The sequence below is a fragment of the Echeneis naucrates genome, chromosome 22 (assembly GCF_900963305.1).
Source record: "Echeneis naucrates chromosome 22, fEcheNa1.1, whole genome shotgun sequence".
Classification (NCBI taxonomy): Eukaryota; Metazoa; Chordata; class Actinopteri; order Carangiformes; family Echeneidae; genus Echeneis; species Echeneis naucrates.
This window is the reverse complement of record NC_042532.1, coordinates 7,848,585-7,872,441: the sequence shown is the minus strand read 5'-3', so window position 1 is coordinate 7,872,441 and position 23,857 is coordinate 7,848,585. Positions and strand designations below refer to the sequence as shown.

The 23,857-nt window shown below is 42.8% G+C and overlaps 2 protein-coding genes across 3 annotated transcripts in view; both read left to right on the top strand.

Moving 5' to 3' along the window:
• Positions 1 to 11,605, top strand: part of prkd3 (protein kinase D3) — a 34,805-nt gene extending 23,200 nt beyond the window's left edge. Inside the window, exons 6-19 of one of the 2 annotated variants that reach the window (XM_029494164.1) lie at positions 297 to 486; positions 584 to 661; positions 744 to 930; positions 1,433 to 1,556; positions 1,762 to 1,839; positions 4,585 to 4,861; positions 6,180 to 6,232; positions 6,642 to 6,714; positions 6,815 to 6,921; positions 7,028 to 7,189; positions 8,119 to 8,217; positions 8,298 to 8,565; positions 9,009 to 9,094; positions 9,641 to 11,605. In XM_029494164.1, coding sequence (XP_029350024.1) covers positions 297 to 486; positions 584 to 661; positions 744 to 930; positions 1,433 to 1,556; positions 1,762 to 1,839; positions 4,585 to 4,861; positions 6,180 to 6,232; positions 6,642 to 6,714; positions 6,815 to 6,921; positions 7,028 to 7,189; positions 8,119 to 8,217; positions 8,298 to 8,565; positions 9,009 to 9,094; positions 9,641 to 9,814 — 1,956 coding nt within the window. In that variant the 3' untranslated portion in view covers positions 9,815 to 11,605. Of the gene's footprint in view, positions 1 to 293; positions 487 to 583; positions 662 to 743; positions 931 to 1,432; positions 1,557 to 1,761; positions 1,840 to 4,584; positions 4,862 to 6,179; positions 6,233 to 6,641; positions 6,715 to 6,814; positions 6,922 to 7,027; positions 7,190 to 8,118; positions 8,218 to 8,297; positions 8,566 to 9,008; positions 9,095 to 9,640 lie in introns of both variants that reach the window. The other variant, XM_029494163.1, reaches the window with a different exon arrangement.
• Positions 11,606 to 20,908: 9,303 nt separating this feature from the next.
• Positions 20,909 to 23,523, top strand: foxa2 (forkhead box A2). The gene is made up of 2 exons (XM_029493908.1): positions 20,909 to 21,208; positions 21,865 to 23,523. The coding sequence occupies exons 1-2, from the start codon at positions 21,137 to 21,139 to the stop codon at positions 23,038 to 23,040; spliced, it is 1,248 nt and encodes a 415-aa protein (XP_029349768.1). The 5' UTR covers positions 20,909 to 21,136; the 3' UTR covers positions 23,041 to 23,523.
• Positions 23,524 to 23,857: the final 334 nt, after the last annotated feature.

Sequence of the window (23,857 nt, the reverse complement as noted above, 5' to 3'; positions counted from 1 at the left end):
CTGTTCAATTTCTTCTTATAAAATCAGACATAAAAGCTTATGCTTGTTAAAACATGACGATTCCAATAATCTTCTTTCGACTACTGGGAGATGTATAAAGTACGCTTCCTTTTCGTCTGATTCTTTTGCTTCTTCTGCCATGCCATTATTTGCTCTCTTTACCTATCACTGCAACACTCCCTCTGAGACTGTGCTTCCTTTATTTTTCACTTTGCTTCCTTCATGCATATGGTTTTTAATTCTTCCCAATGTCAACTCCCCCCTCCCCCCTTCCATCCCTCAAATCCTTGCAGCAGAGGTCCCATCAGGAAGCAGGGAAGCGGATCCTTTCCTGGAGCGGCAGGCCGATCTGGATGGAAAAGATGGTGCTGGGACGGGTTAAGGTGCCACACACCTTTGCTATTCACACCTACACTCGGCCCACTATCTGCCAATACTGCAAGCGTCTGCTCAAGGGCCTATTTCGCCAGGGCATGCAGTGTAAAGGTAGTGCTACGTATGAGGAGTGTGCTTCAAAAACATTGCGGTTCATTTTGGGGTCAATTTAAATGTTTGTCATTTTTCTTTTCTATCCATCTGCCAGATTGTCGATTCAACTGCCATAAGCGATGTGCTTCTAAGGTACCGAGAGACTGTTTAGGGGAGGTGGACTTCAACGGAGGTGAGATCTATGTCCAGCTTCACAATGAGAGATCTCTTAATTTATGATTTCAAATATTTGCATATTTACTATACATGCACAGAGCCAGCCAGTCCAGGCCCAGATTCAGACACTACCATGGATCCCATGGAGGTGGACAGTAGTGATATGGATGGAGGCAGAGGACTGGACGACCCAGAAGAACCGTCAACACCAGATGAGAGGATGTTCGATATGGATTCTCCCTTCTTGGATAGAGAGAAGGATGAAGAGCCCATCAAGACAATTAGGTATAAGGAGGCTGATTTCATTACTGGTCTTAAACATTTTCTGTTGACGCATAAATCTCTGTAGGTGGCACTGTTTACTGAAGCTGTGATAGCTGTCACTGCTCACGTCAGCTACCCAGTTCTCTTTTCATATACGAGTTCAGCAAGGAGTGACAGCAAAAAGTAGACATGAGAGTGATATGCAGCGAAGGTTACCATCCTGAGTCAAATCAGAAACATTGTGGCCACATTTTAAGCCACCAGGTCTAACTGCCCAATTCCTGTGTTTATTCTACAGCAGCAGTGTTACCACTACTACAAACATAAAATGCACCATTTCCTGTGCAGGACTTCTGTCAGGAAAGACCTACAAGGCACAGGCTACAAATATGAAAGATTTCATTAACTGCCTGCAAGTCAGTTAAAATGTAATCAGTTGCTGTTTCGTTATATTGAGCTCTGAATTGGTGACTAAACCGTAACAGCAATCGAGAAAATCTTATTTTCATTTGTGTGTCTCCAGTCCTTCCACTAGCAGCAACATACCTCTGATGCGGGTGGTCCAGTCCATCAAACACACCAAGAGGCGGAGCTCCACTGTAGTGAAGGAGGGCTGGATGGTTCACTACACGAGCAGGGACAACCTGGTAAGAATGACCCCCCAAAGCTGAGCAGAGGGGGGGGGCAGTCTGGAAAGGGCTGTGATTAACCTGTATGTTCGGGAAAACTGTGCATGTGCTGCAGCACAGCACAGAAAGTATTTTGCTTGAGAGACTTTTTTTTTTAACTACTGCAATACTGGCAATATTGTGCCTCTTAGACTAACTTGTTGTTTGTTTTCCCATTAAACAGCGGAAGAGACATTACTGGAGGCTGGACAGCAAGAGCCTGAGTCTCTTCCAGAACGACACAGGTGCCAAGTTCTACAAAGTGAGCATAAAATTGTCATCTCTGCTTTGTACTTGGAAAATCATCTCATGTCTTCAAGGTGAAACACAGTAACACTCGTTAAAAAGAGTTTGATTCAGTGCTTAGCTCATTGCAATAAGGTCATCGAACTCTTCATGCTGCACCACAACTCCTACAGAGAGACTGAAGTCTTCCCATTCAATACTTTCTTGTATCCACATTATACTTTCTGTGACACTGAGAGGTGTAAAGATCAAATCAAAGCAGTATAATCTGTGTGACTTAGTCTGAAGGGCTGTGGTGTTGCAACTCATAAGGTCAATTTGCCTCACTGAAATTTCCCCTGTGGTTTTTCACCCTGCACGAAGTGAAAGGGCCGAGTCACTTGCAGTCACTATGTTTAGCTGCTCTGTATCAGGCTAGACGGGACATTTCAAGGGGTTTTGAAGAGTGTGAAAATTTTGACTACAGGGCTCCTCATGTGAAAGAAAGTGCTTTTAGAGAAGTGTATTAAAATAGAGTGATGTAAAAATCTAGCTTTCTTTCCCACCAAACTGTGTCATACATATTTTGTATGAGCGTAGCTCAAAGTCAGCAGAGGCTGTGAGTGAATGAAACACTGTTATTTGGACGGGGAGAATCAGTTGTGGAGAGTGTGTGACACTAGCCACTCAGTGCCAGGGCCGTAGTCAGTCATTAGACTGCCGCAGGGGCTTAATAGCACAGTAATTACACACTGACGACTGAGGGAGGGACCTACAGCCTGCAAGGTAAAGACTTCCACATGTGTTTTGGTGGTTGTTTGTGTGTATGTGTGTGCACGATGGGGGTTGGGGGGGCTGAAATCGCTTTATTGTTCATATGGCTCTGTATGCTCTGAGACTAACACCTCCTTGAACTGTGGTCAGAGCTGTGCTGCAGTGGGACAGTGTGTAGGATGTAGGAGAGTTTCCAGGGCAAGAGCCAGCACGTTCATTTTGAGAACGTGTGTGTGTGTGTGTGTGGTGTGTTGAAGGGGTGGTTTTGTAAGCAGCTGTCTCTACAGTACTTCTTTTCTTCTTTCTTACCATGTCCCTGTCATACTGGTAGCGAAACAAGCCTGAAAAAAGTTTCAGTCCCTCATTCTTCTCTCCAAATTATTCTCTGCCACCAAAGCCTTGGAGAGCAGACTTCGGTGAGGACTGACTCCTCAGGGTGTGTTTACAGGGAGCTTTATGTGGTTCTTTATTATCAACTAAGACTGTCACGAGGCTAATTTAAAGCTAGCTGTAAATGCCTTCTTTTCTTGCTTTGCTCCACTCTTGTTGCCTCAGAGCATTTGATTCTTTTTATCCATGAATGATAACTTAAGATGACTTCCTGTACATACAGTAGAAAAAGGTCCTTTCAGGGGTTTCTTTTCACAGACCACAAATTCTCCATATGCTCGCTGTGGATGTGGGGAATCGCCTGTCTCGGGCATTTTCCTTTAATTTCTCTAAAGATTCAAGTCTCTGATGCTGCTCATCAGTGTGTGGCCACTGTCCTCCCCTTCTCTTTATACCTCCAATCTGATTTGTGGTGGTCGTGTGGTGGCTTGCTCGCCAGGCATGGCAGCCATTTTCAGCATTTGGAAGCCATAATGCTCCTCGTTTGAAGATGAGACCCCTGTACTTGTGGCTTCTCTGAAAAAACCTTTTATGGGGTGAGGGGGCTTCTCTCTGTCTCTGCCAGATTGAGTCCTGTCACAATCAAACATTGCACCCGCCCACCCACACCAACTCACACATTACCCCATAGAAGAACGGCAGTTGCTGTGGCTTTCGTTTCAGTGGCTAGCAGTAGCGCCAGTGGCTCGTGCTCAGATGGGGCCTCTGGCTGGCCCTGCCTTGTAATCAGGCAACCAGAGAGCTTGGGCCGCCACAGGGCCCCGCTCACGTGACCTGGCCTCGCTAACCACCAGCACTTCATCTGATACTCTGTGGTGAGCCACGCAGAGGGGACAGCGTGTGCCTCTGAGAGCCCCCATTGGCTAGAAATTCTGTGTTTTTTAATTTTTGACCCTCCCTCCTCTCTTTGATTTGACGTTCAGTTTGAAGGGTAGGGGGGGACTTTTAAAGTGTGCAGCAACTGTCCACACTCTATGTGCTACTCAGAGAGAGAGAAGAGGGAAGGGGAAAGTCAAAACTCTGATTATTGAATCTGCAACCAGCAGTTGATTGAGGAGACGCTGTGTGTGAGTGTTAACATTGTTTCTGTTGTGGTATTGTGGATGTTGAGCACTGAATTTTAAGGTGAACATTTTTTCTGCTCTGATTAAAAAAATGAGATAGTCAACATTTTAAACAGTGTTGTTGCTGATAAAGTTGCTTTAATGTTCAAATCACCAACTTTTTGCTTTTTGGGAAGCAACAAAGAAACTTGTCTGCTTGGTAAAGTGAGGGTTTATATTATGTTATTTCATATCCATCTTATTTTTATTTTAGTGATTTAGATGAATTTTTATTGAGGTTTTTCATGTTATTTTTATTTATTGGGGTATTTTATGATCTTCTTTGTGTTTTCAAGTTACAAGCTGTATAATACACATCCGCACAACAGCATGTCTGTGACTAAGTGTGTTTGCTTCTGCTGCTTTAGTCTTACAGCTGTGTGCTGTGTTTTTGTTTTGCTGACAAGTGCTTTCCTTCCAGGCTTATCTCTCAGGTGTAGTGTATTCAGAGGAAGAAAGAAAAACAAATTCCTCTCTCTGGATCTTACTTATCTCTGTCCACTCCCCCCTCACAGGAAATCCCTCTGTCCGAGATCCTCCAGGTGGAACAGTCCAGAGACTTCAGTAACCTGGCTCAGGGCAGCAACCCTCACTGCTTCGAGATTATCACAGCGACAATGGTTTACTATGTAGGCGAGAACAACGGCAGTCACTACCACAGCCCCGCTCTGGCTGCCTCGGGAGTCGGCATGGAGGTAGCCCAGGGCTGGGAGAAGGCCATCAGACAGGCCCTGATGCCCGTCACCCCCCAACCTAGTGTGGCTAGTGCGACTGGACAGGGCAAAGATCACAGTAAGTAGAATATATCAGCTCTCAGCATCAGTCTGACTCTGGGTGAAATACTGAATAAATATGACTAACATAATAAATATTATTTCTATGAATTAAGAAAACTAATTGTACATTGCCATTCACAAAAGGAAGTAAATTGTCACATGTAATTATTATAGTTGTTTTTTTTTTAAGGCTAAAAATGATCATCAAAGAATGAAGTAATATTATATTGTATAAAAAGTGGTGCCAATGACATGACAAATTATATTCGTAGTGGACAACAGTGCGGAATGCGTTTGGTTCAGTTGCATTTCTCTTTTCAGTCTTGATATTACTGGGTTTTTCCTGCCTTAGCATGAGTCTGAAGCACCTACCAGAGTCACAACAAACGAAAAGAGCTTTGTGTTGAAGGTTTGCCACTGTGATGGTGAAGGCTGTACTTTCACCTTTCATTAAGAAGGGAAAGCCCTGCGTTTGTCTCTTACAGAAGAAAGGAAATGAGGCCCTGAAGTAGGTCTCTGTTTGACAGTAGTGAAAAACGACCTGACATGACGGTGCAGAAACTGAGCCTCTCTTGGGACAGAAGGGTTTTTATCTCCAATCAGACAGGTTCTATGGTTACAGACTGATTCATAGATGGAAGGTCCACATGTCGTTGAGTCATTAGCAGAGGATGTTAAATATGTGCATGACATTAGAAAATGGGGCAGTCACAATAAGCTGTGTACCTGAAACAAACAAACAAAAAAAAAAGTCACTTTTGAAACTACTTGTGCGTTGTGAAATGACAGCACAGCCTGTAAAACTGCATATGCTCTGTAGGCCTTCATTCACTCGTACAGTTAGATCAACCCTTGCTTGCTATCAATACTGAGTCGGCAGATGTAGGTGTAATATATGTGGTCCTCTCAGTCAATAATGAGCATTTTTTCCAGGGTTCAAATTTTGTGTTTTTGCATTAGCTCAACGATCACGTTATCGTGTACGTATTATGTACATGCTTTTCTATTCATTGAGCAGAATTAGTTCCTGCTGCCGTTTTTTTTTTTTTTAAGTTATGAAATTGAATGCATACTTGCACCATTCAGTCACACATAACTTACCAAATCAATTTTTTGCCAATTTATTGTGTAATAAAATGCTTCATAATGTGGGGCTTTGACTTATTGCATGCAGCTGCGATATGAAGGAAGGTTGTTGTGAAGAAAAAAAAAAAAAGAATGTTAGCAATGTACATCTGAATAAAATGGCTTTAGGACTGACTGCTTTATGCACCGGTAAAGTGGTGCTTTTCAGAGTTGTTGAATGTTGAAACATCGTTTGTTTTCCCTTTCAGAAGAGCTGTCCATCAGCATATCCGTGTCCAACTGCCAGATCCAGGAGAATGTGGTGAGCAGGGCTTCTTTTTTTCTGTGACACTGTTGCACAATTTCCCAGCAGAGCCTGCATATGAATGCATTCATGTGCTATTAAAGTCACATCAGTAATGGTATCCTACCCTGTCTTTTATTTTGAAACCTCCAGTGGAAGCTTTTTATGTTGCAAAAATGAGGAAGCCATAGACTTGTTTTTTTTTTTTTTTGGGTCAAGGGATTTTTGCCTTAGTTCCACTTCTGCATTGAATGAAGCTAAATATTTGGTAATTCCAGAAAATATGTCAGGGTAATAACAGTTTAGCCATGCTTTCGGTGATGTAACTGCTACTGCGTGCCAATGACAACATGGAAAGTTGACTGAATGTTTTCACAAGTCCAAACAAAATGCTATAATGAAGTAAGGGTGCAAAATCTCTTTCCAGGACATTGCATCAGTGTACCAAATATTTTCTGATGAGGTGCTGGGGTCGGGCCAGTTCGGCATTGTGTATGGAGGTATGGTTCCCTTTTGTCGTGGTACTGCCATATTATATAGGAAAGTGAACACATTTAAATTTGTGGGATATTGGTTTTAACATGTCCTCTCATATTCTAGGCAAACACAGAAAGAGCGGCAGAGATGTGGCCATCAAAGTTATTGACAAGATGAGATTTCCTACCAAGCAGGAGAGCCAGCTGAGAAATGAAGTGGCCATATTACAGGTAATGGCATCTTAAGGTGTCACCATGGATGGTAAATACTGTGAGATTTCACTTTGTCTCCATGAAAGCAAGAAATTTCAACTTGTCATTATCTGCTTTTCTTCAGAATCTGCACCACCCAGGTATCGTCAACTTGGAGTGTATGTTTGAGACGCCAGAGCGGGTCTTTGTTGTCATGGAGAAGCTGCACGGTGACATGCTGGAGATGATCCTGTCCAGTGAGAAGAGCAAACTTCCTGAGAGGATCACCAAGTTCCTTGTAACACAGGTGTGTGTGTTTTGCAGAAATCTGCTTGTCTTGGTCATGCTGACTTTCACCGAAGGAAGCAGGTCTTGGTCATATAAACTGTTCAACGATTAGATACAGTGCAGGTGTCACTGTCACTTTTATACACTTTCTCTGTTATTCACTTCCTCTTCCCATTTTTCCATTTTGGACATTCACTTTCCTTTATTTTCTTTCACTCTCTCCCTGGACTTTTCTTTTCTTTGGGGTGTGTTGGTCCACTATGAATGACTGTTTCAGTTCCAGGGCCTGTTTATTCTTGTGGTGAGCTGATTGTGTGGGTGTGTGTGTCTTTGTGTCAGGATTCAGGGGTGGGTGAGGGGGATTGTTTATGGAATCGGTCTGCATGGCTTCACGACCTCCTCCCTGACTGTGGATTACAGCCTGCATTGCACTGGTGGCTTTGTGGGATGATTAGAAGAGCAGCAGGCCCCGGGGCCTCTGTGGATCCCGGGACCCAAACAGGAGCAGGACAATTAACAAGAGCTCCATTAGCTGCAGCGGGCCTGGCTCTGATGTGGCCAGGAAGACTTCTGTCAAAGCCAGGGTCAGGATAGGCGAGCCAGGCGTGCTGCGGTTCTGGTACAGGGCCAGAGGCAGGCATGTGCAGCGCAAGCTTAAGCCAGCATTTATGAATATAGATGGGATGATGAGATGAGATCATATATCTTTATGCAAAGGTATTGGTCAAGATGCAAGTATTTAGAGGCCTTAGCATGCTTACACTGCAGAGATTATTCTGCATGGCAGCACCATAAATTCTACTGTATGGATTAGGTAAACATTTCTCTGCTTATACCATATGTTACATATATTAAAATATTTAGACACTGATGGACAAAACATTTAGCTCGAGGATTTTTTGAGTTAAATCTTGATCTTAAAGCTTTTTTTTTTTGTTGTTACATCAGATCTTGGTAGCCTTGAGACATCTGCACTTCAAAAACATAGTTCACTGTGACTTGAAGCCTGAGAATGTACTACTGGCCTCAGCTGAGCCCTTTCCTCAGGTAAAAAAAAGTGCATATCTGTACAATTCTGTGTTGTCTGCACATGTGTATAATAACAATGTTCTTCTGACTTTATCCAGGTGAAGCTGTGCGACTTTGGCTTTGCCCGTATCATTGGTGAGAAGTCATTCCGGCGGTCTGTGGTTGGCACCCCGGCTTATCTGGCTCCAGAGGTGCTGCGCAGTAAAGGCTACAACCGCTCCTTAGACATGTGGTCAGTGGGAGTCATTGTGTATGTCAGCTTGAGCGGGACATTCCCTTTTAATGAGGACGAGGAAATTAACGATCAGATCCAGAATGCTGCCTTCATGTACCCACCAACACCCTGGAAGGATATCTCTACAGAAGGTAATTTTCCTGTCGCTCAGTCTAATCTGGCAGTCAGTATGTCCTCCACTGTTGTAAATGCTCAGTGGTCTGGCTGCACCTGGAAATTGGTGTCAAACTGATACCCAGACTCAGTACTCTTCCTCCCCACCTACACGTCTGGGTCTTGGCCTTTTTTCTGACTCTTTGTCTACAGTTGAGATGAATCACTTTCAAATCTCCCAAACTGCCCAAATTGCAGCTCCTCCCACATAGACTAAGACATTAGTACAAGGTGAGATAACTGATGAAGGTGCTGATGCTAATGTGTAGTAAGCCAACTACAGTAACCTCTCTTGTTGTTGGAGACTGCTGACCTTTTATCTTTTCCTGTGAACAAATAAAGCGTCCTTGTATTATGTTGATATGAAATTATACAAGATCAGTTTATTGACAATATGCACATGATCCATTCCTCCCCACAGCCACAGATCTGATCAACAATCTTCTCCAGGTCAAAATGAGGAAGAGGTACAGCGTGGACAAGTGTCTCAGCCATCCCTGGCTACAGGTGACACATTTGGGTTTTTTTGGTTGATGGCCGTTTCAATTGAGAGTTTCTGGCATAAATTGCATCTTCACAGTTCATCACTGAGCCAAATCTGACAACACTGGCCTGAACACATGCTGTTAGTTTCAGATAACAAGATAACAAAATAAAAGATAATATTATCTTGTGTAAAGATAATCATGTTCAAATACTCATTTTCCATGAAACAGTGGTTACAGAGCAAACAGCTAATTCTATGTGATTCATGGTAAAACAGTCACCCAGGTGTAGCCCATTGTCTTACTTATGCATGCCCTGCCCCCAAAGGATTATGGGAACAGTAGTTTCAAAATTCTGAACACTATTTTCCAAAATGTAAAAAAAACAAAAACAAACAATAACAGGAGTAAGAGAACATCCAATTTTTTCAGTCGGTGCTCTCAGTGATGATCTCAGTGATCATATCCAACATGGAGCTGAAAATCTGCACATACATCCTGTGTAGTAATAAAAGCAAAGGGGACAATGTACCGCCTGAATTTAACAGTTCATGTCTGTCTTCCTCAGGACTATCAGACATGGCTGGATCTTAGAGAGTTCGAGACACGGCGAGGTGAGCGCTACATCACCCACGAGAGTGACGACGCACGGTGGGAGGAGTATGCAGATGAGCACAGCCTTGTTTACCCCAAACACTTCATCATGGCTCCCAACCTGGACGACATGGAAGAAGACCCCTAGTGGCACAAGGGACTTCCTACACCACATGTCTGAAGGACAAAGATTGTCAAAGGGACTTTTTGCATGAAGCTTTGGGAGCATTGGATTTTCCCTCCAAGACTGTTTGTTGTGGAAACAGAGAAAAGCCGATCAGATGGAGAATTACTCTCCAGAGGCTTTAAAAGTGGGGAAAACCCTGACAGAAATCATAGCATGATACTTTGCTACGAGTAGCAGGCAGGCAGAGATGCGTGCCATGAAAACGCATTAAGAGATTGAGAGAAGAGTCTTCTCCCCTCCTTTTTGCACAAGGTCAAAACATTCCATGGACCTTTACTCAAGAACAATCACAAGCCAAAATACTCAAGGTGAACTTAAAAATCCAGTTAAATTCTCATTAATTTTGAGTAATAGTTTGGCTCTGTTGTGTATACGAGAGAGGCGATCAGGGAGGGATCTTACCCCAGGAGTAAAGGGCACTTTTCACAAGGGATTTACAGCCTGAAAATCAAAAAACACTTGACTCTCTTCTCATTTCCAGACTGTTTGTCAGACTGTCCTTTAACATGAAACTGGAACTGTCATGTGTATTTGTATATTTTTTTGATGAATTTAGTAATTGTGGTAGGTTTTTGCACTATCATGCCGTTGATCATAGCAACTGAATAGAAACACTATTCGCTGCTAAGGAGAGCAAACAGCTTTTGAGTGTCCAGTCTAGGTGGAAACTGCCAAAGAGCAAATGATGCCGCTCACACACTATTGACTGCTGGGTCACACGTCCCAGCATGCTTTTTAAAGTGCCATGTGTATGATGTCTTTAGTGGCAGCTAATAGTGTGTGAGTTTTATCACCAGATTCCTGGAGAAAGAAAAAAATTGGCCCTGACCAGAAAAGTCCAAAAGAACATTTCAATGTCTTTAAACTATTGTCCTTAATTAACATTTTTAAATGTATTAAGACCTTAAGCCTAAACTTAAATGCAACAATGGAGCCAATACCTGTGTTCAGCAGGTTAAAGTCAGCAATGGACTGTATGTTGGAGCATCATGTTTCTCCGTACCCTTTTCTGTATTTTCCAGTATTTTTGAATCTGACTCCAATTTTGAAGTATGTGTTTTTGTTGCTAAGTATTCCAAGTGTTGCATTGCAACAGGTGGCGAAGCTAGGTTTTAACATAGAACAAAATATTCCATTTCCATTTTCTTCTTCATTGTTTTGTTGAGATGATTCTGACAGCCCATTTTTTGTCTAGACTGTAGACACAGTAGAAATTAAGTGTAATTGCAGTTTGGGTCACATGGGGAGTTTATATTGCTACAGTTTTGTAGTTTGCTTTATTGGTGTGTTTTGGGAGTACGTTCCTGTTTCCTGTTGTCCTTCCCCAGTCTTTGTTGCCGCTGGATTGGCAGGTGTCAGTGTTTTGTATATTTCAGTTCATACCAATGGAATAAAAACCCACCTCTTAACTAAGAATTAAATCATTGTTCCTGTTCGTGCCCCCGACTTTAACAGATTCCGTGTTTCAGTGCCTTAGCAGGCATGCATGCCTGCACAAGCAGCCCTGACTTGTAGTTTTGTGTATGTTGCATCATGATGTGTGGGTGAGTGTGTGTGCGTGTGTAGTGGTTTCACATGTCAGATCCCATTCTCAGCAGCTGGATGTGATTGTTGCGCCACACCGAGCACTTTGCCGAGCCAGTCGCTCACCACAAGGGAGTAATGACATAGTTAAAGAGGGTGGTGGTGATGTGGGGGTTTGTGGAAGACTTTGAAATCGCTCAGGATAAATGCTATCATAGAATCCCTTCAAATATCAAACGTGTGTTCAACTCCAGACATGAATAAAATGTCTTATTCCTGGACTGCACTTCTGAATGGGCGTATTGTCTGAAGGTAGAGTTCACCATAAACTACAGGGGATAGACAGCTGTCATTAATTTAGTGAGGGCTTTGAAGTGTCCTCTCCTTCATTCCTTCACCAGTATTCACTGCACTTACTTAGATACCAGCTGACCACTGTGAGCAATCATGGCAAGCCTCATCATAGCACTATCTCCTAACAGCTGCTGATGTGAAGTTGAAGATACTTTTTCTCTTTAAGATACTCAATACAGCTTTGCTATGTCTGTCAGTTGGGATGATTTCAACATGTGGTCCTTCTTAGCAGGCCAGATGACCCCCATTAACCCCAGAGACATTTACAGTCGCAGTGCGCACAAACACAGCAGCCCTGCAAGAGTTCACTGAGGTGATCCTGAACTAAAGAAAACTAAAGTTCCCCCGTAACATATTTCAGAGTAGCTTGTGGTAGCCAGCATTTTAGGACACAATGTGAAAAGAGCTGTATCTTCAGTAATTTACAGAAAAGGAAATAAGGTGCAATGTCTCCCTCCTCTGGTTGGATGGGAGTGTGAGGTTTTGATGGTTTGTGCCTTTTATTAAAAGATTTAAATTGCTAGTTTGCAGTATCGTTCCTCTCAAAAATATCTATCATTTTAACAGTCAAAAATCCGTTTGCTAGTTTGGTTTTCACATTCATCTGCTGAAGAGATAAAATTTGTCTATACATGTGTAAAATATCAGATGTGTTACAGAAACTTGTAAGCTCCGGCACATTTTGTGTGAGACAATTCCTATCTAGATAGAAATTAAATGCATCTTCGGATGAATCCATTTTTGTCGCGAAAATTTTGACCAGACAGAAATTAATATTTAAAGTAGACTATCTCTGTATAAATGAAAGCATACAGTATGCTGTGGGAACGTTGCAGGAATGAAAATTTAAAAAAAAAAAAAAAAAAATCTTATTGTGGTTTCCATTTCAAAGATGAGTGCTCTCTGATGGCAAGCTTATATTAACTATTAATTATTATTAATTATTAATTATTACTACAAGGAAAAGAAAATATTATCAGAAGAGGAAAAAACAAAGAGGTTCATATGCTCGAAGTCGTCATACATACTTGATAAACACTATATGTTAATGTTGGGACAATTCTTTCACAGCCTTCATGGAGTTCTGTGTGCTGCCAGGAGGTGTCACTCTGTGCAGGTCGAATCACTAACATTGTGAGGGAGACTGTGCCAGTTCCTCAATCTGAAGGTCTGGTGCAATGTTTTCGCTTTTCCCGACGTGAAAAAAAAAAAAAAAAAAATAAATGTTTAGCGCAAAACTAGCATGCCACAAATGTTATTATCAGGTTTCAAAGTGCTATCATTCATCTCATTTATCTATTACCTGCGTAAATACACGAAAAGTGGATCCATGAGCGGCTGGGTCAAAGCCATTTACTTTGTGAACTGTAAAATATCTGTGAGGATGATTTGTAATTTAAACGAATTAAAACTTTGCTGTCAGATGTGTCAGGAACAACATCTGCTGGAGGACCAGAGGCTGCGATGTGTCTTTGTTGCCCTGATCCTGCGGTCTGTGTATATTTGTTGAGCAGCTTTGCCTGGTAGCTTCTCTGCACTTCTCTCGTCACCTCAAGGGGTGGTCTGTGTGACACGTATCCTCGTCCAGCACGTCCTCTGTTTTTTCCAACACGTTCTCCATTCCTCTGCTTTTCCTCTTTACTCCATGCTGGGTATCCATGGGCTCCAGACCAAACAAGCAAACAAACACAACAACAGAAAAACCCATCACCCCGACAAGGTTGGCCTGGGCTTGGGAGAGAGATGGGGAGAGATCTTGTTTGCCTTCTGGGCCAGTTCCATTTCACTGTGCTGGCAGAGAAGGCCTCCCAGGACATGGTTATCCACACCTCTGTTTGATTTCCAGCTGGGATCAAGGTGATCCTCAGGCCACACTGACACATCAACTTGTGACCCAATACACAGCTGGCTGCATCCACGGGCCTGTAGCCTTTACCTAAGCTGATCCTGCTCCCTTTAGCTATGGTTTGCTGGTGTGGCATTCAGCCGGTGGTTCATCCTCACAGTGCTGTCTGTCGGTCATGACTGACAAATAGACATGACATGACAAATAGAGATTCAATTGATGAGTATTACACTTCATTTTCTCCAAGTGCTGACTGGAATTAAGAGCAGACCATTTCTCATGTAGCATTCCAACACTAAAAGAACAAAAGCCTGAACCTTATCAGTTCAGTGCTCTCTGACTAACTAACCATTACACACCACACACACATTATTTAACTTTGGCTTCCTGTGTCCTTGACAAACGGCAAATTCCCCAAGAAACTATCTTCAAACTCTAATACAATCTCAATACGCAATGTATTTTCCCTATCTGCTGTTCTGCATTAAGGCCCAGGTAACTGCAGAGGGCATTTACACCTTAAATGTGTATATTGGAGATGAAACCACAATGAGTGGTTGCCAAGCTCAACTTCCAGTGCCTCTGTGTGTGCAACACCAGACTGAATCATGGGAGTTGTGTGTGTCCATTTGCAAGGAATATTACCTGAAGAAATTACAAGTAACGTTTTAAACAACAAGAGTTTGAAGTCAGATTTTTCGACTGTGTATTGCAGAAAAAGGTCACATCTGTGTCGTTCTTTTGTTGTAAATGCTGTGGAGAAAGGAAATGAAAGCTAGAAATGGATCCTCGTCTGGGAAAATGCAGATGAGCTGTATGGGTATGTTTGATTTGCTGACTCCAGCTGTGCCTGGAGAATTCCCCTGACCCATCCTGTGGACCGGTTGCTGTGTGAGGCCACATGTATCCCTGTTGCAAAGCAGGCAGGCGCAATACGCAACCCCCCTACCTCTGCCCTGAAAAGACTGGCCATTGAACTCTCAGGCAAGTGGCAATATTTGCTCACCTGAAATACACACATCTTGCCAATTGGGGTCGGGGTGGGCTCAGGGACTGGGGAAGGACCTCTTGATGCAGCTGTGGCCCAGAGAAAGAGCAGACCAGGAAGTTTTGTGGCTGGAGGAGGGTGGGGGCTGTCTTGGCGGGGGGTTGTTTAGCAGTGGCGGTCCTATTGTCTCTTAAAAGAGGCAGGGACCGTATTTGTTCGAAGCTGCAGGAGGCTGATGAGGTGCTAATCTGTTGAGTGGCTGTGTCATTGGGCCCCTGTTCCCAATAGCCTGTTAGCTGTCGGGGCCTGTAAAAAAGGCACAATTTACGGGCCCCAGGCCAGGACTCAGCCATCGGTGTCCACGGGTAAGCAAACACAGATTGGACACTTATGTTGTTGCTCTGGTGGGGCGGCTTTACCACCAGGCTTCTGGGGTGACACGTAGGCAGCCCCTTTTCAACCCTCTTCATGAGTTGTCGGCCCCCTCTGTGCTCCTCTGTAAACACTACAAATTAGCCATCTGCATATGGATGGGCCCTCAGCCCTTACAGGAAGGAGACAACTGCCTGGTAGAAGGTAGAAGATATGCCCTGCTCTAATGTAGACCAGATAAAACATTTTCCCCTATCAGCTTTTAATTTCTGTCCTCATGCATACAAAACCGAGATAGCATATTCAGACTCAGGGATTTTAGATATGCCAGCAGCGTGGCTTTGCTCAAGAGAGAGTGCGATTTTGTTGTATGGTGCTTTGAAGCATGAGAATGATGAAAGTGCAGCTCTGGCCAGTTGCCTGAGAGGCGTTCGGGTCAGCAGTCAAACTTGAATTTCCCCATCAGCCTAGAATACAGATAAGACGGCAGCAGATATGAACCTCACTCACTCACTCACTCACCCACCGAGTGACTGATGGAAAAAAGAAATGGACCAAAAGCCTCTCTCAGATATAGAATGGAGATGCGTGTGTGGTTCTTCAAGAGGACCTCACTAAGATATGTGATGATCAGGAAAAGATATCGTATGAAAGACTAGATTATTTCATAATACTGAATGTATTCAAATCTGAATCAGAACATATCAGAATCACTGATCAATTAATATAACTGTCAAGGAAAGGACGTAAGCATCTTTATGCCCATGTCTCTGGAGTCACTTAGGATTAGAGAGATGGTGTCTGATACACCACCATTTAATCATCTGCCTAGGTTTGCCCCCTTGTCTGTAGCGACGGGGAAGTGACAGCAAGGCGGCCGAGTGTAATACGGTAAAACGGCAATAGCTCATCATGGATTATGGCATAGGCTTCATTGTCGTGATATTTAAACACAGAGCTTCCCATGGGAGGCAGGCACTTTAATTAACATAGCACTACTGGCCCTCCTCCCGTTTTAATTGCCTTCAGTCTGTGATTAAATGTGTATTGACTCTGCAGTTGGTCCACTAATGAATAACAATGTGCTGATTTGGTGATATTAAATCTTTTGGCTCTAATACACACCACATCAATGTTGCTTAGAAAGTTCAGACAGGAATTGCAAGAAACCATGGGATGTAAGCTGGGATACAGTAGATAAAATGGATTACATACTGCACATGAACTCTGTTCTTTAAGCTTGTCTACAGCTTTAAATCTGATACTGTAGAGAGTTAAATGCACATCAACACCGGCATCCTCTTTCCAGTAAGCTGCCTTCAACATGCTCGTATGTTGCAACAAGCTGCTTTATACATTTTGACTTGTTTGGCGGTTTACAGTGTTGGCCAAACATTAATATATATTCATGCTCAAATAACTTACAAGTAGCTCTTAATGTTAATAAGAGGTTAATAAATAGATTTGAACCATGTTAATTGCAGCTTTTGTATATAAAATGGGCCAGCCAGTTAATGAAGCAATTAGCTACAATAGCTCTTCATAGAGCAGTCCCTACATTAATATCAGCAAAGTAAAAGGAATATTTTCATCTGACAGTAGAAGATTCAATCATATACATCGTTTGGCGTCATATGATCTGCGGATCACCTTTTCCCTCTACTCCTGTGGTCCTATAGATCAACTGTCACCTTGTTTGATAAATGAAGGGCAGCAGTCAACACAGGCTCGTTTAACATGACAAGTACCGAATCTGCAGTGCCTTGGATACAGTCAACATGAAACATATCGAATGGCATTCTCGCCACATTCCTCTCAATATCAAAAGGTGCATATTTGAGGATATCCTTAGTGCGTTTACGCCTGTGTTTGCGCCCTGACCCACTGGGGCCAGTGCAATAACTTTGGACTCCCTCCCACTGCATCTAGCTGCAATGACCACTCTCAGTTTTTATTTAGCTGGGTTGTGTGCCTTCCCAGTCCAGCCGCTTTTCAGATTCATTTCCAGGTAAACACAGTGTGGCCAGCCACAAACCTGCAGCCAACAGGCGTTGTCACAGCTGTGGCAGATAATGGCAAGTCCAAACTCCAGCCTGGCTCTGGAATGTTTACTGTCACCACAGGCAAGTTGGCAGCAAACATTTTTTTTCCAGCACTTTCGAAGAGGAATACTCTCTCGTTATTAATTTTATTTTGATGAATTACATGCTTAACCTTTTGCCCCCTTTTTTTGTGTGACTTGATGTATTCAGAAAGATACAAAAGCACAAAAAAGTGGCATTCTTAGGTGAATCTTTCAATTTCAGGGGAAGGAAAAAAAGGCTTACTTTGAAAGTTGAAACTTTAAGTTAACACATTCCTGCCAACAACTCCTGGGTGTTTGAAGGAATGTTCGAAGAGATCCGCCTTTCTCTCACAAAGCAGACAGGACCCTGTTTCCATCCCCCTGCCCTGCACCAAAAATAAAACCTCCCAGACACCCAACAGCATCTGTGCCACCAAACTAGGCTTTGTGGTGTCATTTTAGGGCCTTGTTCATGCAGGTGTTCTTGCGTTTCACTTCTTGAAATGACTGATTAAACTTTCAACACCTAGTGTTTGCCCTTATCATAACCAGTAAAGGAACGGCACCTGCATGTGTGAAAAGTAGCACTGATCATCATGGATGCTAATCAACGAGGGGAGTAGAGATTTAGGAGGCGCCATCATTGAAGACATGTCAGCGGCATAAGAACAAACTGTTTGTGACTCATCCTTCTGAAAACAAGCAAATCCAATTCTGTGCTTTTTAATCTTTGAATGCATGCAGTTGTGAAAGCATGAGCTGAGAACAGAGCGACCGACCATAAAGACTACTGCCGTTTGTGTTGCACATTTAAAATCCACAGAGCCCCAGTTCATGTTATGAACTATATAGAATAAACTGATTTCTTACATTAGATACCACAGATTAAAATGGACTGAGGAGAAGCAGAAGTTAATAAATACCTGCAGTTGGCTGGGGGTTTGCACTCCGTCAGTACAACGCAAATGGCTTGTAAATATTATTTAATTATAGGATGATTTTAAGTCAAGAATAATTTTTCACTAAATGATACCCTTATCATTAAAAATAAAAGCTAAGGAAAACAGCTTCAACACAATAAGTTTTAACCTCATCATAATACAATGAAGAGGGACATGTAATATTTCAGTCTTTATTTGCCATCCAATCATAATGACTCAGGGGCCACCAACACTGTGACTGGTTAAAGGAAATGTAACGCTGCAAAGTAGATTTTGTTTTTCTAGGAAAGAAATTGTGTAATTTAATGGCATATTATAATTACAAATACCCTTTTTTTTTATTTTTAAATATCATCTCTTAATGGCCACACTCTTTACATTTTTAATGTGCTTGTGTTCTAAGCACACACATTTTCTTCTGTAATTTTAGATTTACTGAACCATGAGATAATTAAAAAATGGCAGGAGTTACAGGGAGCACTGTTTCAGCTCTGGTGGATGTGACCCAGTGTAGATGTTATCTGACTGACACAGACTGATGTCCTTCTGTAGCCCAGCAGAGATGGTGAAAATGTTTGCCCAATTTATTCTACCTCCATGAGAGACAATACTGGTTTTTGCATGTGCACGAGTACACACTACACCATTGCATGAAGTACACACAAAATAGGGTGAGAGAGCGAATGGAGCAAGCTGAAGTTTTTGTTTTAACTAAATCCAAAATGTGACCTTCACCATTGTCAGGAGTCCAGCAGGTTGATGATTAACTGCAGAATTAGCAACATGTCGGATTCAGGAACACAATGTCACACGGTTCAAGGACCATTTCAGAGGTCTGAGGGTTTGTGTCCATCTGTTGGAAAACCCAAATGAAATGCTCATGTTTTCAAACACCCACACACATATATTTGATGTCACTTCAGGGACAGTCCATTTACATTCACACACAATGACAGTCATTTGGTCACTACAATGTGTAGAAGTCTCCTAGCTATATATATATATATATATATATATATATATATATATATATATATATATAGAAAAAATTGAATTGCTTGTTTAACACATTGGCTTCTGCTTGTCATTGTGTGAAACTTCCTGCATTCAAAAATGTTTAATTTTTTAAAGCTTAATGCATAAGTATAATCAGTTCATCCTTAATTTAAATAAAGACCTCCATCATCATCATCACTAGGACACCTAGACACTGCTCTGCCAACAATTACATACGGCTGTGAAAGATGGAAAAAAAAAATCATAAATAAACATTGAATGGGTATTTTTAAGAGTTTTTTTTTTATTCAGAATTTTTATACAATGATAAATATCCCAATAAAAACGAGCGAAGCCGCGAAAGCGCAGATTTGAGCAGCATCTCCAGCTCCACCGGTGCAATCCCCAGTCCTCAAACACACACGCAGCGTTTTCTCATGATCTCATTTCCAAGTTAAGCAGACTCTGTTAGTCCCTCGTCAACACGACAGGTTTACTCGCCTTTACTAATGGGGCTCTATACTGATAGTTATGCTCTTGCGTAAATATGCAGTCAAATAGATGTACAACTAGTGACACGTGGCTGGCGCCGGACTGCAGCCTCACCTTGATGTTTGTGTCATACAAATACTGTACAGACAGGCAGGGGAGGCCTCCCCCTTCTCACACTGTCAATGTGCACAGAAATCAACTTTGAGTATTAAATAAAAATAAATAAATAAATAAATAAAAATAAAAACAAAAACAGCCCGTTGCACACTGGCCTGCCACCACTGACATTTATCCAGCTCTATAAAATCCTCTGTGCGCGGATGTTTGCTGCGGCTCGCGCACCTTATTTTGCATCTAATAAGAGTCAGAAATTCAAAGAGCACAATCATAAATTCCATCGCTTTTAAAATGTCTCCCCGAAGTTGAATGTCAAATAATTTGTGTGTGTGTTTGTGTGTGTGTGTGTGTGTGTGACACAAACAGTAAGGCCAGTTTGAGGCAATAACCGAGAGAGGGCGCTGTGAAGCTGCATCTGTCGCATCCAGCACTAATTAAAACATTTACAAAGTCTATCGTGCTCATCCAGCTCAGGAAAACACAAATAAATCTCACCTTTACGATCATTTTGGTCAGATCATCTGAAGAAAACCTACTAACTTTAACAGTAATACGGGAGCTTTAAAAAACATATTAGAGCCTAATATTCAAACATCTGGGACGAAGTGAAGTTTCGTAATGGCTTCTTGGCATCTCCAGAATATTATCCTAATTTACAGACAGTGTTGAAGCATCAGCCGTCTGAATGGAGCTCATTACAGGCTACTACAACACGTGCTGTCATGCAGGCCCCAGATCAACGATCAGCCTGCTGCCTCACACCGCAGCTTTTATAAACACCGTGCTTTTACTATAATAAACATCTGGATGTGTGTTGACCACAGCAGAATGACCCTGCTTTTATTTTTCAATGTGGATGTGTCTTTATGAGCATCACAGGGTTGTTGTTGGTGCAGAATAATGAAGTTATATATACATAAAATAGGCTTGGGCTATAAATTCTCTGAATGCAATAAAATGGATCATGATTGCAGCTGAGTTGAAGTGGAATCAGCAGGTTGTGCTTATTGAGGATGTGAGTAATGAAAAGCACACGGGGGAAGAGCGCCAAACATTCCTTTTATAGCCCCCCCCCCCCCCTCCTTTTTAGCCGGAGCCAAAATACAATAAGATCAGTTTATAATGAAGCTTTTCATATGAAACTGTTCTTTTCAGTCAGCGCAGGTGTACAACTGGGGTGATGGTGTAGGGAGGGAGAGGAGGGGTTGGGTGGTGTATGGAGGTGGGTGGGTGTGTATATATGTGTGTGTGTGTGTGTGTGTGGTGGGGGGGTGGGGGGAAGCTTGAGGAGTCTCACATCTAGGTGCGAGGAGATTATTCAAATAGGGCCCAAGGCGTAGAAGTAGGGATTGGAGGCTTGCCTGGCGCACAGAGCTATATCACAGCGTTAACAGGCAGCACGGAGCGTCATTTGAACTCCAGTCACTGACAGACGCGTTTCAAGGCTGGCTCCATAAGACACACATGCGCCAGCCCTCGACGAAGGGACACACCGACGACCCAAACACACTCAGTGGTCCCCAGTCACCTGCTATAAGAGAGACTTTTGGCTTTTCCTCTGCTGGGAGACGCTTTGTAAAAGTCCTCCATGATGCTTGGAGCAGTTAAAATGGAAGGACACGAACACACCGACTGGAGCACCTACTACGGAGAGCCCGAGGTGGGTACCTTAAATATATATTTTTTCCCGTCTAAAGCCGATCCCATTTTATACAACTCAATATTAGCCCTGAGATAATATTAACTTTGTGATCAAATATTGACTTGAGGCGCCTCCAAATCCTCCCCCATCTCCACGCAGCGCACTATCCTAACAAAGTTGCTTGACATGTTCGGGGAGGGGGGAGAGAAACTTTTCACTCCGGATTATAATTTGAGAAGTCTATACATATCTTTACTGAATCAGATTATTATTTTTTTTGGTCATGTTTCCACTCAACAAACAGCCGAGCTGTTTGATTTTGTGGAGATTGATTCAAATATTTGTGTTGCAGTCGCTGTGAGCCCAGTCACAGCGTGTGCGCGTCAACACTTTGATCAGCCTGCTACATTTTTTAACGGATTGTCTCATTTCATTGACTTGCTTTAACACGGATTCTCAAACCGATTCACACCAGAGCAGCAGCAGAAAAAAAGCCTTTAACATCAATCCAAGCTTCAGCAAATGCACCTTTAGATTAGGTGTTATAATATATTGGTGAATTATTAACATAAACAATTGTAACAGTAAAAGTGAACCTGCTGTGTGTATTTGATTCCTGACTGTGCTGGTTGTGCCAGATGACACTGATCAGTCCCTCTCTCCCTCCCTGACAGTGTTACACCTCGGTTGGCAACATGAACGCGGGCCTGGGAATGAACTCTATGAATACCTACATGAGCATGTCCGGCATGAGCACCACGGCCAACATGACGGCCAACTCCATGAACATGTCATACGTCAACACCGGCATGAGCCCCTCCATGACCGGCATGTCACCGGGCACCGGAGCCATGAACGGCATGGGCGCGGGCATGACGGCCATGAGTGCAGCGCTGAGCCCCAGTATGAGCCCCATGACGGCACAGCCCGCCTCCATGAACGCCCTGACATCTTACAACACCATGAACGCCATGAGCCCCATATACGGACAGTCTAACATCAACAGGTCCAGAGACCCCAAGACCTACCGCAGGAGCTACACGCACGCCAAGCCCCCCTATTCCTACATTTCCCTCATCACCATGGCCATTCAGCAGTCTCCCAGTAAGATGCTGACACTGGCCGAGATCTACCAGTGGATAATGGACCTGTTCCCTTTTTACCGACAGAACCAGCAGCGCTGGCAGAACTCCATCCGCCACTCTTTGTCCTTCAATGACTGTTTCCTCAAAGTGCCCAGATCGCCGGATAAACCCGGCAAGGGCTCTTTTTGGACTCTGCACCCAGACTCCGGGAACATGTTTGAGAACGGCTGCTACCTGAGGAGGCAGAAGCGCTTCAAGTGCGAGAAAAAGATGGCCATGAAGGATGCCGGGCGCAAGGGAGGCGACGGCGGCTCCTCCAACAGCAGCTCCGAGAGCTGCAACGGCAACGAGTCCCCGCACTCCAACTCCTCCTCCAGCGACCACAAAAGGTCCCTGTCGGACATGAAGACGGGCCAGGCCCTGAGCCCGGAGCACGCCGCCGCCTCCCCGGTGTCCCAGGGGCAGCACCTCATGTCCCAGCATCACTCGGTCCTGGCGCACGAAGCGCACCTGAAGCCGGAGCACCACTACTCCTTTAATCACCCCTTCTCCATCAATAACCTCATGTCCTCGGAGCAGCAGCATCACAAAATGGACCTAAAGACTTACGAGCAGGTGATGCACTACTCCGGCTACGGCTCCCCCATGGCCGGGGCCCTTTCCATGGGCCCCATGGCTGGGAAAGCCGGCCTGGATTCTTCATCCATAGCTGACACAACTTACTACCAAGGCGTCTATTCCAGGCCGATCATGAACTCCTCATAAACTCTGCACCCCTCCTCCCGATGTGGACTTTCTTTCCCTTCAATTTGTACATTTGTAAAAAAAAATATAGAGTTTGTGTACATTATGTATTTCAGATATTTTTGACGTTTCCCACCGTTTTAGTTGTCGAGTTTGTTAGTAGCCTTATTATTTCGAGAAAGGATGTTGATAATAATAATAATAATAATAATGATAATAACAATAATAATAATGATAATAATAATTCAAAGTAACGATAATGTGACGCAACCTGTTCAGAAGTCGGCTTCAGGAATGGACCCAAAGACAAACAAAAACTTGCTGTAAAATAGCCTCCATCTGCATCACTGGATTCCTAAATGAATTTAAATGCATCGCAGGATTTCTTCAATCATTTGTGTGATTCCTATTTATGGCTTGTATATGTGTATTCTTGTAGTGACAAGAACAGAATCTATATTAAAGTGTTATTGGTTTTGTTTTCTGAATATGATGTTTGACTTATTATTATTATTGCTATCATTATTATTATGCAACTGTGGCAAGAGGCCGGTTTAGAAAAAGGGAGCCTCTCACCATTAGATGGTTTATTCAGTGAGGGAGAACTTTCATTTACTGAAGAATAAAATTTATTAAGCAGATATATTGCACATTAAATGCTTGTTATTATTATTTCAAAATTCTATTTTAAAAACAAAGCTATATATCGATATATAGATATATAGATAGATAGATTTAAATAATACAGCAGGTTAGAAATAAGGAAAATATTTATATAATGCATTCTATATCAGTCCAAAGAAATATTTTCATTTTAATAATTATCATCATCGTGATT